The 13,422-nt window shown below is 40.4% G+C and overlaps 1 protein-coding gene across 2 annotated transcripts in view; it reads left to right on the top strand.

The window, feature by feature from the left end:
* The window catches only part of LOC122799248, a 1,077,360-nt gene that overhangs the window by 952,822 nt on the left and 111,116 nt on the right, over positions 1–13,422 (top strand). For both annotated transcript variants that reach the window (XM_044068189.1, XM_044068190.1), the window contains one exon: positions 3,772–3,939. In XM_044068189.1, the coding sequence (XP_043924124.1) occupies positions 3,772–3,939 (168 nt within the window). The remainder of the gene's footprint in view (positions 1–3,771; positions 3,940–13,422) is intronic.

Raw genomic sequence — 13,422 nt, 5'->3', positions numbered from 1 at the left:
AGATGGGGAAACTCGATCTGAGGTAACAGGGAGAAGGGCACTATGGGTAGAAGCTTAGCTTGAGAGTTTTTGGCTGGTGCAAGCTTGTATTAGGCCTACTCGGTTCCGAGGGCTCGGAACCGAACCCATCAGTGATGAATGAAAGACGATCAACAACACAGATGGAACGTTATTTTAAGACACAAGTTCTTTTTTCCGTACAAACAATTGGTGTGCAATCCTTGTACTTGGTGCATTGTCATATATATACACTGGTAACAGTGTACACAATTTCTCCATCCAGTTAACACATCTAGTTTACTATAGATCAGTGTTTACAAACAAACAAAGCTTATGTCTTATTCCCTTATCAAATCTACATTATTCTTTAAATAACCCAAGTCTGACTGTACAACAATGTTTTCCTTGAAAATCCCAACATAAATGATCAGCCCTTTACCAAGAAACAACTTTACAAATTAATAAATATGTACAGGTCAGGCCATACTTGCACATTCAAAGGTTCATAGGATGATACTGGGATATTGGCCCGGAGGCCCTTACAAGCTTAATCAAGAGTTTCACCCATGTTTCCACAAAGCCAGCAATTGTTTTCCCTGTCCAGCAGGGACACAGGTGGGATCCCAGGGTTATATTTTCTGTTTCCCATCCAATCATCCAGGTTCCTCTTAAAGAGGGCTAGTGAGGTGCTCTGCTTGACATGGAGAGGGAGTCTGGGGAATTCGTTGGGACACAAATCTATTCTGCCAACAAGTTCTATTAATGTTACAGACCAGGATGAGACCTTGAGTGCAGGTTGCTGATTATTATCCTTATCCAGGTATCCTCAGTACTTAAGGTGTAGCCCTTCTGTAGCTGTTCTTCCCCTCATTACATTTTAATGTTTTTATTTCTGTACCAACTCTCTAATCCTCATGGATAGTTCCAAACTAAGCCATTAACAGGTTAGCATGCTATTTTCCTTTTGCATGCATTTACTTTTAAATTGGAAACATGTTTAACTAACTTAAATTCTAACATTTCATTTAGGTATATTCAGTATAACTGTTTACATGAGGTCACTTGTTCACACACCATTGTGGTCTGGCTTCCCCATTTGTAGCTACATTTGACTTGCGTTTGGGACAGGTCTGTGTCTTAAGATCCTACCTTGCTCCCCTCCTCCATAATAGATATTCCATGTAAGCCATTTATTTGTTATTAGCTTAATATTAGTCTGACTTTCAGTCTTCAGCTCACTTTCTCTAATCTCCTCCATTAAACCATTCACCTCAGCTAAGTCTGTCTTCACTGTGATTTCCATTTTCTAGTTAATACTTTTAGCTACCAGCAGTATTAGAGATATCAAAGCTTTAAAATACATTGTTACTTGTATGTCTATCCAGTTTAGAAGCACCATTTTTTTGTCAAGTAAAAATCCTCCCCAACAGTATTCTGTAGAAGGCTTTGAATGTTATTGATGTATTCTTTTAATTCTTCACATCCCCAAAAATATGTCCTCAGATGCCCCTTTCCCTTTCTTTACACCTCCAACAGTTCTCTTTGATGATTTAGAACATTTTCTTGCAACCTAACTGGTGTGGTATGCTTATGTGAGCACTTACATCCAAAAATTCTTGCTTTTGTAGCATACCTTGAAGCCACACAGATGCTTTTCCATTAAACTTTTGTGTAATCTCTTTGCATTATTTATGCCAGCTTTTGTCTAATTTCACCACTGCATCTAACTTATTTTCTGTCTTAAGCCTCTGAAATGCATTTGCTCATCTCAGACTGTCTATTCTTTGCCTCTAAAAATAAAACTGTACTAATTTAGGTTATGCCTGTCCTTCATTGCTCCCTCTCTCCTTTTTTTTTTACCTACAGTCAGCCATTTAAGGAGTTGGTCCTGTGGTATCAGGGCCAAAGTACCTTACACTTCCGCCATATCCTTCCATCTTTCTTGCTGTTTCATTTGATCCTGATATCTGGGATTCCTGCTGCTTCTTCTCCAGATTCTCTCTGTACTATCTTACCCTTGGCCCCTTCTCCCCCTACCTTCTGCCTATGGGTATAAATAGTTTTTTTCCATTCCTTTATTGTGTTGTTGTTCAATACCTGCGTCAGCATCGTTTTAATATATCTTATGGCTGATTCCTCATTTCCCATTGTCTCCCTCTGTTGCCAAAATAAATCAAATGCTTTTTTCAGCATCTAGACCTAGAAGGACTAATGATTTGTGCTGCAGGGTAGGGGGTTCATGCTAGATTGTTGCAAAGTCAGGGCCATCCTATATTGTTGTAGGTTATATAGTTATGCTGAAATGCTTCAGGTTAATGTGTCATTCTGGAGTACTGCAGGGTAGGTGGTCTTGCTAGAGTGCTCTAGGGTCAGGGTCTTGCTAGAGTGCTCTAGGGTCAGGGTTATTCTGAACTGCTGTAGGATAAAGGGTTATGCTGAAATGCTGCAGGGTAAATTCATTCTGATTGTTATTTACATAGTGATACTGCAGGATAGGGGTGTTATGCCTTAGTTTTGCAAGACAAGGGGTCCTGCTATGATATTGTTATTTTTAGGGTGATGCTGCAGAATAAGGGGTTATATGGTAATGTTGCACATTACACTGTCATGCTCTGATGCTGCAGGTTAAGGAGTCATGTTGCAATATAAGGGATGAATCTGTGATGATAAGGAGTCATGCTATTGTATTACAGGTAAGGGGTCATGCTGTGATGTTGAAAACATGGGATCATGTTGCAGGATAAGGAGTCTCATGGTATGGTGTTGCTGTTTACAGAGTGATGCTGCAGGATATGCATTCATTTTCTGGCCTAAGGGATCATTTTGCAGGTCATGCTACGATGCTGAAAGTAATAAGCCTTGTTGCAGGTGAAGAAGTCATGGTATAATGTTGTAGGTTAAGGGGTCATACTGTGATAATGTAGGAAAAATGGTCATAGTGGAAGAGAAGTCATGTTGTGACCTATCTTGATAAAGAAAGGGCCATGCAGTATGGTGAAGAGTTATATTATACTTTTTCAGAATGAGGTGTAATTCTTTGATAAAGGGTCATACTTGGATGTTGTACCTGGCAAATTCAGAAAAATTGAGAAGTTATTTTACCTATAGTTACTGCTAGATATTGTAACACTGTTACAATAAAAGCTTTGAGTAAAAGTACAATACATTTTCCTAATACTCCTAGAATTAAGGGGAATGTTTCTCTAACATAGGCAGGGTGTTGGAATGACTGGTATTATATATGGTGTGAGATAGGCTTTGGTATTTCATTGTGCAATAAACATGTCATATTATGTAAGATATGTTTTAAGAACAGACTGAACAGAACAGCTGTGTACTTAACTACTGGTCTCAGAGTGTACTACAGATGTTCATTCTGTGTTTGCATGTTTAAGTGAGAGCCCTTAAGCAACATCCCATTTTATTGAAAACTACTTACCTTGAGGTTAATTGGGCTCAGAGTTGCTTATATTAAGTAAGGAGCATGGCTTTTAATTTTTTATTTTAATTCAATTTCACACTTTCAGTTGAAGAGGTTGTTTCTTTAGTGACACCATATCCTCATAGGCGTGTTCTGTATGTAAGCTTGAAGTGGTCAGAGTATACAGTGAAGGTGGTAAATGCATAGCCTATATACTCTGCAAAATTGAGGAGGCTGAGAACAGTGGCCTTGTTTGAATTCCTTGACATATATGATGAAATGCAGACTATAATGAATTGTAATACTGGGACCCATTCATTTAATGTTCTGGTTCTTTTTTTTCTTTGCAGTTTCTTCACAGTATTTTGTTCCTGGGTTATATTAACATTCCTCCAATTGAGCACCAGGAGTTCCTGTCAGATATACCACCAAGCTTTACTGATAAATATAGTGACATTTTCCGGATATATAAAACGCACATACCAAGAAGGCCACCCTATTCTGTGTTACTGGAGATGGTAAGTGGGAAAATTGTGCAAATTAAGCCTATTCTTTTCTCAGTAATTAAAAGTTGTAGTAAGCTGTCAAATGCAAATATGACTGTGCAGTAGCAAGTATGGTAAAATGGTCATAAGAATCCTGATCTTCTACTAGCCAAACAAAGCTTTCATTTAACTCACTATAAAACACAACATAGCTAAAATTAATCCCTCTAAAAGAGCATTCAGTTACCTGACTGAAATTAATATTTTTAAAAGTGCATTCTCTTACTAAAACTGATTCATTTCTTAATCATAGTGAGACATAACAGGAGGTGCATTATTGCATATTATACCATGATCCCCCCAAAACGTGCACGCTGATTGGCCAGCGTGCCCGTTGTAAATCGAGTTATACTAATGGAAAAAGGTCCGGTCGCCCGGACTTTTTTCCATTAGTATAACTCGGTTTTTTAAAACACTGTCTCGCTATGTTAAATGGGTTTAACATAGCGAGACAGCTTTAAAATAAGCAACGGAGATCTCCGTTGCTTATTTTAAACTGTCTCTATGTTAAACCCATTTAACATAGCGAGACAGTGTTAAAAGCAACGGAGAAAGCAAGATCTCCGTTGTTTTTTTAGTGTTGCGCTATGTTAAATGAGTTTAACATAGCGAAACAGTTTTAAAATAAGCAACGGAGATGTCCGTTGCTTATTTTAAAACTGTCTCGCTATGTTAAACTCATTTAACATAGCGAAACACTAAAAAAGCAACGGAGATCTTGCTTTCTCCGTTGCTTTTGCCCACAGCTCTGATGTACTGCGCAGGCGCGCAGTACATCAGAACTGCCGTGGATGCCAGACATCTGCGGAAGGGCAGTAAACAGGCATTATACTATGCCATTATTTAAGAAAAGTAATAATTTCTTTTCTTAAATAATGTCATGGTATAATAGCAATAACCCACTTCTGGGTGTGGGTAATGCTAAATTCACCCACGGTTGGCTTTGTTTGGTCCCTCGGGCTTCGCCCTCGGACCAAACCACGCCAACTGTGGGTAAATTTAGCATTACCCACACCCAGGCGTGGGTTATTGCTATAATAATTACCCTTAAAGGAGAACCACACCCAAAAGTTGAAAATATGCGTTTTCAGCATGTCCTGAACTTTTATGCTTTAATAATGTCTCTGTATTAAAGTAAGTGGTTATTATTATTTTCTAATTTGTCATACCCCAAAATGGCCTAAAAGTAGGCTTACCTGAGTAGTACAGTCTTGTTTTACAATCAGTGCTATTGCCTCCTTGATGTCACTTTAAAGGGACAGGGAGAAATCTCTATGATGACTGGATCATTTACTGTGATTCTGTCTATTATTGGCTTATAACAGTACTGTATCTGCAAAGTTTTGACTGTCCACATCAATCTATATTTTTCATTACTTTGCTTCCTTTGATTTTTATTAGTGACTATTTTGATCCAGTATTTTAATGAATGTTTGAATTACAAGCTTGAAAATGTAGCTGAATTTATTATTCCTTTCAGTGTAACAACTGTAGTTTAGGTCAGTTTTCAAGTGTGAGAACTCTGTCCCCTATGATCAATATGTGTTGTTTAGGCTGAGCTGATTTGTGTTACATTCACAGTTTTTAATACTGCAGCAAGAATAAGAGTCGTTGATGTTAATAATTCCTTTCCCAACTCACCAATTTGTCTGAACAAAACACTGTATGCAATGCAAAAATGCTGTAAAAAATACCAGAAGAAACATGCACTTTTACAGAAAATGCAGTGTAGGAAAAATATAAAAATCAAATGTTGTTGTTGTGTCTTTTGGCTTTTCCTGGTTAGGGGTCGCCACAGCGGAACTCCGGTCTGCTAATGATTGGCAGTAGATTTTTACGTGCCGACTTGCCAGCCCCTGACGCACAACATTCAGCGAAGGTACGCCCATTCACACATGTCTCCACACAGAAGACGCTCTAGCTGAGAATCGAACAGGACAACATCTTACTGTGAGGCAACAATGCTACCGCAGCACCACCACTGCAGTAAAATCAAATACTGACAGAAAATCAGAAGGGTAATATGACAATACTTTCTTTCCTTCTTTGTGGCACCCAGAGTTTGACTAAGGAAAAGACAACTAATTTGTAATAAAAATAATCATGAATTGTGTTTTCTTGTTCATCTTGCATTTAAGCTTGGAAGTCATGCTTTTGTTCAGACTCCGGACTACACTATTTATCTGAGGTGTGATGCTGGCATTATGTGACTGATAAGGTACATTAAAATGCTGATGTTTAAAAGCCATGGTTTTTAAAATGCTGATGTTTAAGAGTCATTATTTTAATGGCTCTGTAGGAATACATGACTTAACCTAATTATCCTGACACTCTTGGTGACCTACATGATGAAGTAGGTTCATAGGTTCATAGGTTTATACTAGGCTATCTGCCCTAAGGCATTTATAAGCCTAGCCCAAATTTTTGTGGCTTACGCCACCCCTTATATGAAAAAATACTGTGCCCATTAGTTTGTTGTGCCTCTGTCCAGCAGTGACACAGATATGATTCCCGGGGTAAACCTACGATCTCCCATCCACAGGTCTAGATTTCTCTTGAACAGAGTCAGCGAGGTGCTCTGCCTCACATGGACCGGGATTTTATTCCACAGCATAGGGAGTCTCTGAGTGATAAATCTATCCCTCCAGCACGTCCTATTTATAGCCGTGCTAAGGTTTAAGTCGCTTGCTCTAGTGGTTTTGGTGGATTTGGATTTTTGAGGTGGAGCATGTCCATTAATTCGGGTTGGACATGGCCTTGTATGTCAGGCACATGTCACCTCTGAGCAGACGGTATGCGACTGAATAGAGCTGGAGTTTCTTCAATCTGGCAGCATATGACAGATTTTGGAGTCCCTTTATCCTTTTGGTGAGGAACTTTTGGGGTCTCTCCAATTGCTGCAGATGTCGGATGAGATACATCCCGAATGGGGCATTGTACTCGATCATTGGTCTGATAAGTGAAGAGTACAGTGGAACAATGACCTCACTAGATCTGGATGTGAATCCCTTCATGATCAGGTGGGCAATGTAGAAGGTCTTTCTAACCACTTTAGCAATGTGAGTGTCAAAAGAAAGGCCACTGTCAACCTGGGTCCCCAGATCCCTGATAACCTCTTCTGTGCTTAGTGGATTGCCACCTATATGGTAGCTTGGGGTTACCTTGTTTTTCCCGAAGGGTATGACTATACATTTTTGGCGTTTAACTTCAGGCCATGGCTCTGGCACCAGCTATCTGTTTCCGTGAGTCCCTTCTGAAGGATATCCATGTCCGATACACTTTCCACTATGGCCCAGTTTGCAGTCGTCTGCAAACTTTGTCAGCCAAAGTCCTCCCATGTTGGCCTGTACTTCTGAGAAGTAGATGCCAAACAATAGGGGCCAAGGACCGAGCCCTGTGGGACACCACTTGTGACCGGCTTGGAGTCTGACACAGCGCCAGCAACTCTAACCCTGTGGGTTCTGTCCTTAAGCCAGTTTGCAACCCATCTTGTGACATATGGGTTTACATTTAAGCTGGTAAGTTTTTCTACAATACCCGAGTGGGGTATTGTGTCGAAAGCCTTTGCAAGGTCAAAGTAGGCTGTATGGACTGCCTTTCCCTCATCAATGGCCTTGGTGACTGTTTCGAAGAAGTCGACCAAGTTCAAAAGGCATGATCTTCCCTTGACAAAGCCAAACTGGGTCGGGTCCAATGTCTGCAAGTCCCCTATATCTTTGTTTATGAGCTCCATTATGATCCTCTCCATAGCTTTGCAGACTAGACTTGTTAAGCTTATGGGGCGGTAATTACCAGGGTCCGTAGAGGTGCCGCCTTTGTGGAGTGGGACCACAGTTGCCTTACGCCACTCCTTGGGCACGTATCCTGTGGTAAGGCTGAGATTAAACAGCTGCCTTATCTGCGGGTTTAATTCCTCATTTAGCTCGTGTAGCACACAGCCGGGGACACCATCCGGTCCCATTGATGCTGTGTTTTTAGCTTTAGAGAGAGCAGCTTTCACCTGCGCATTTGAGATGTTCGGGAGGCTACACTCGGCTGGGATAGTTATCTCTCCTTTAGGGGGGAGAGGGGGGTGAAGTTTGCACTGAACCTGTCTGCCAGTATGTTGGCAATGTCTGTGGGTTCAGTGATTTTTGTATCATTTTGGACTAATTCTGAGCATATCTGGGAGTTTCCACCCAGGTTCCTAACATAGCTGAAAAAGGCCTTATGATTTTCCTTTGAATCCATGGCAATTTTTCTCTCAAAATTGGCCTTAGTTGATTTTATGAGTGCTCGTATTTTTTTACTAATAATGATCAGGGGTGACTTCCCTTTTATGGATTTTGTTCTATCATGTAATAGCTTTCTCCTCTTATTGTAAAGTTTGTTAATGGCTGGGGTCCACCAGACTGGACGTTTGCCCTTTGTGGAAAGAGTCTTGGTTTTATTTGGGATTGCCTGATCCATGCAGTCCTGGAGGTGTTCATAGAAGGCATTTGTAAGGGCTTCCGCAGCTTGGGTTGTGGTTTCCTCTGGCTCAGGGGCCCTGAAGGATACCACACCAGTCTTGAGTAGTGTGAAGTTTGCTTTAGAGAAGTTCTTCACTATGGTCTTTTTTGTTTGGGGTGGGGCGGGATGTGGATTTCCAGTGAGATTAGTTTATGATCAGATCTCACCAATGAGGGATATACTTCGGTGTGGAGCATTTTGTCCCCATGTTTGTGACAATGAGATCTAGTATATTTTCTCCTCTTGTGGGAACAGTGACTAGCTGTTCCATGGCATTTGAATTTATGAACTCCAGGAACCGTTGGGCTAGAAAGTTAGGGCTTGAGTAATGTTCCCAGTCTATATTCGGGTAGTTGAAGTCACCCAATATGATGGTGTTTGGAGATACATTTATACCCTCCAGTGTCTTCAGGAAGGCTGTGTGGGGTTCCTGAGTTTGAGAGGGTGGCCTGTAGCATGCTACAATTTGTAGAGCAGTTTTGCCTATGGTTAGTTGCACCTGGATGGTTTCCGAAGCTTCGTGCGTTGCCACCAACCTGGAGGTGTGGGTATCCTTTATGAATATGGATACACCCCCTCCTTTTGTGGTGTGGTCCGGGTTTTGGGGCGGAACGCATGATATGAGGTAAAACCTAATAGTGCCGGGTGCTCTCAGGAGCCTTGAACCAGGTTTCAGTTACAGCACAGACATCGATGTTCTCCATACTGAGAAGGGCCTCGAGTGCGTGCATTTTGAGATTTAGACTTCTGGCATTGAGCAGCATTACCCTCAGTTTCTTCCCATTTTTGTTTTCTAGGGTGGTAGGTTTAGAATTTGAGCCTTGCCTAAAAAGGCACTATGGGGTGGCAAGAGCCTTAGCCAATATCCGGAATCCCAGGGTGACAGGTGCAAGCCGTCCCTTGCGAAGCAGCGTGGCTTGTCAAGCATGTCATCCCAGGCAGACAGACACTGGATCCCCTTTGAATGACACCAGACATTAAGCCAATTGTTAAAGCTGATCATCTTGTCTCTATATTGTGGCATCATTCTTGGTGAAGGAAGGATACTGCTCAGGGTTAGGGTCATACCTGCCTGGGCTACATAATCAGAGAGCTCCTCTATGTCTCTTTTCATGTAGTCCAGGGAGGTACGTCTCAGGTCGTTCACACCAGCATGGACAATGACTGTGTCATATTTGTACTTGCCGTGGAGTGACCCGAGTGCTTGTGTTATGTGGCGGATTCTAGCGCCCGATAGGCAGCTTACTGTGACCCTCTCCTTGTTCAGCCTGGTGAGTGGGACGTCAGTGTGTCTGACTATGGAGTCACCTATGACAAGTATGTTTGGTGTTGTATTTGGCCTTAAGGGCTGTGACTGCTTTGCACACTGCTTTTGTGGTTTATGTGTTGCTCTTGGGGTGTCTTGAGGTAGCAGTTGTTTGGGTGTCTGCTTTGGAGGCCTCTGCTGTTTAGGTAAATTTTTACTCAGAGCCTCCGAGTATGTCTTTGTGTGTTTATGTGTTAGATTCAGTGGAGTGGTAGCATTATGTGAGGCTGGTTTTGTGGTGTGTGTAGTTGCCTTCTCCTCCTGTCTGGTCTTGCCAGTCCTGAGTTGAGAGAGCTCAGCCTCCAGTTTGGCTAAATAGCTGCATCTCTCACAAGTATTTGTGTTATGTGGGAGGAGGAGAGGGTTGTCTGTGTACATGAGGCAGTTATAACATTGCCTCAAGATTCCCAGATTCACCAGCTGGACCGGAGAGGAGATTGACAACTGACCTTTGGACATGCTAGAATAATATTGGGAAATCCTTAATTGAAAACAAGGGCCAGTGGGGAGTGAGGGTGTAGTGCTTTTAATTTTTAGTGCTGACTTATATAATTGCTTTAGTGAGCAAGTGCCAGGTAACTTGAGTGCCATGTGTTACAAGTAACTAAATGCAAAAACGACAAACAGTAACTTGCTTTCAAGTGAAACAAGGAAATAAGTACAGTAAGCAATGCAGAAATCACTAGTGATCCACAGAAGCGCTGAGAAGTTGCGTATTAGGTGGAATTAGCTTCCAGGGAAATAACAAGCAAACAAACAACAAGCATATAAACAAAGCTAGATTCAGCAGGCCTGGATCTAGTCTATGCTAGAGCAAACAAGGTGAACCAATTTCAGTAAGATACAGTTCAAATATTTAGGCACTATAAACCTTTAACCAGAAATTCCCAGCTCAGAAGGGCAGAGTCCAGCCTCTTCTCCCACAAGAGTGCAGACCATGAACCTTCTTAATGTAAAATAACTGGCCTGAAGCCCAAGCGCCTAAACCAGAACTAATACACTTGGACACTGGGCTCTCAATCAGCAGTTCCCAACTTAGAAGGATGAAAGCTACCTGTCCTGCCACCACAGTGCTTGCCACAAACCTTCCTAATGTAAAACAACTGGTCTGAAGCCCAAGTGCTTAATCCAAAAGACTTGAATGATAGCTACACTTTAATCAAGTTACAACCAAGCAGTAATAAATACCATTGAATACTTTAGAGAATGTCTGGATTAGTGCTCAAGTTACACAAACAAAGCTAGATCCAGCAGGCCCGAATCCAGTCTATGCCACAGCAAACAAGGCGCACCAAATTCAGTAAGAAACAGTTCAGATATGCATGCACTATAAGCCTTTAACCAGAAATTCCCAGCTCAGAGGGCAGAGTCCAGCCTCTCCTCCCACAAGAGTGCAGACCACGAACCCTCTTAATGTAAAATAACTGGCTTGAAAGCCCAAGTGCTTAAACCAGAATTAATACACTTTTAGAATAACAGACACTGAGCCCTCAATCAGCAGTTCTCAACCTAGAAGGATGTAAGCTACCTGTTCTGCCACAACAGTGCAGACCACAAACCCTCTCAGTGCAAAACAACTAACTGGTCCGAAGCCCAAGTGTTTAAACCAAAAGGCTTAGAATGAGTTACACCAAGCAGTAATAAATACAATTGAGTATTTTAAGATGATGCAAAAGTAAAAAGAAGTAGGTAAAAACACAAGTACAGTAAAAGCAGATGATATTTTTTTTTTTTTTTTTTTATTCCTGAACAAGTGCTGAGATCAAAGAAACAGATTTGAGTGCTGAAACTAGAAAACTGGCTAGTTATAAGAAAAAAAAAGCTAGAAGGCTTCCCTCAAACACAGAAGGGCTTGGGGGCTCAGAAGCCTACAAATAGTCTGTACCACTTAACAAGAAAGGCAGGAAATAAGCTTAATTTTTTTTTTTTTTTTCTATTTCCCAGATGCTCTCTTTGTACAAAGTAGGAGTGCCTGAAATCAGAATATGATCTCACTGCACTCAGTTGAGTGAGCAAATGAGATGGGCCCAGAGGCAGGCTGAGGGGCGGGCAGTTTCAATGCCACTAAGATTAACACCAAAATAAAATCAGGGCGGGTGGGAATAACTGAAGAGCAGAATAACTTCACTTAAAAATTCCTTCAACACTCCTTCATACACAGTTTAAATCAAATTAAATACTGTATAATACTGTATTTTTTTTTAAAAAAAGAGCAGATAAAGGTACTTAAATTCTCTTATACGTCCAGTTGAATATAACCAAGTTATTTGCTGGCCAAGCTGAAGTTTTAAAGCAGGAATTATTTCACATGCACCAGTTTAAATATGCAAGGACAGGAAATCAAAGAATGTGGCTACCCCCACACCTGTAATTACTAGCAAATAACAAAATTCAGCCAACACTAGCTACTGAAGAGCAGAATAACTTCACTTAAAAATTCCTTCAACACTCCTTCATACACAGTTTAAATCAAATTAAATACTGTATAATACTGTATTTTTTTAAAAAAAGAGCAGATAAAGGTACTTAAATTCTCTTATACGTCCAGTTGAATATAACCAAGTTATTTGCTGGCCAAGCTGAAGTTTTAAAGCAGGAATTATTTCACATGCACCAGTTTAAATATGCAAGGACAGGAAATCAAAGAATGTGGCTACCCCCACACCTGTAATTACTAGCAAATAACAAAATTCAGCCAACACTAGCTACTGAAGAGCAGAATAACTTCACTTAAAAATTCCTTCAACACTCCTTCATACACAGTTTAAATCAAATTAAATACTGTATAATACTGTATTTTTTTTTAAAAAAGAGCAGATAAAGGTACTTAAATTCTCTTATACGTCCAGTTGAATATAACCAAGTTATTTGCTGGCCAAGCTGAAGTTTTAAAGCAGGAATTATTTCACATGCACCAGTTTAAATATGCAAGGACAGGAAATCAAAGAATGTGGCTACCTCCACACCTGTAATTACTAGCAAATAACAAAATTCAGCCAACACTAGCTACTGAAGAGCAGAATAACTTCACTTAAAAATTCCTTCAACACTCCTTCATACACAGTTTAAATCAAATTAAATACTGTATAATACTGTATTTTTTTTTAAAAAGAGCAGATAAAGGTACTTAAATTCTCTTATACGTCCAGTTGAATATAACCAAGTTATTTGCTGGCCAAGCTGAAGTTTTAAAGCAGGAATTATTTCACATGCACCAGTTTAAATATGCAAGGACAGGAAATCAAAGAATGTGGCTACCCCACACCTGTAATTACTAGCAAATAACAAAATTCAGCCAACACTAGCTACTGAAGAGCAGAATAACTTCACTTAAAAATTCCTTCAACACTCCTTCATACACAGTTTAAATCAAATTAAATACTGTATAATACTGTATTTTTTTTTAAAAAAAAGAGCAGATAAAGGTACTTAAATTCTCTTATACGTCCAGTTGAATATAACCAAGTTATTTGCTGGCCAAGCTGAAGTTTTAAAGCAGGAATTATTTCACATGCACCAGTTTAAATATGCAAGGACAGGAAATCAAAGAATGTGGCTACCCCCACACCTGTAATTACTAGCAAATAACAAAATTCAGCCAACACTAGCTACTGAAGAGCAGAATAACTTCACTTAAAAATTCCTTCAACACTCCTTCA

Source organism: Protopterus annectens, chromosome 4.part0 (genome assembly GCF_019279795.1).
Source record: "Protopterus annectens isolate FY-2018-M chromosome 4.part0, PAN1.0, whole genome shotgun sequence".
NCBI lineage: Eukaryota > Metazoa > Chordata > Ceratodontiformes > Protopteridae > Protopterus > Protopterus annectens.
The sequence above is the reverse complement of the archived record's forward strand: the minus strand, read 5'-3'. Positions and strand labels throughout refer to the sequence as shown.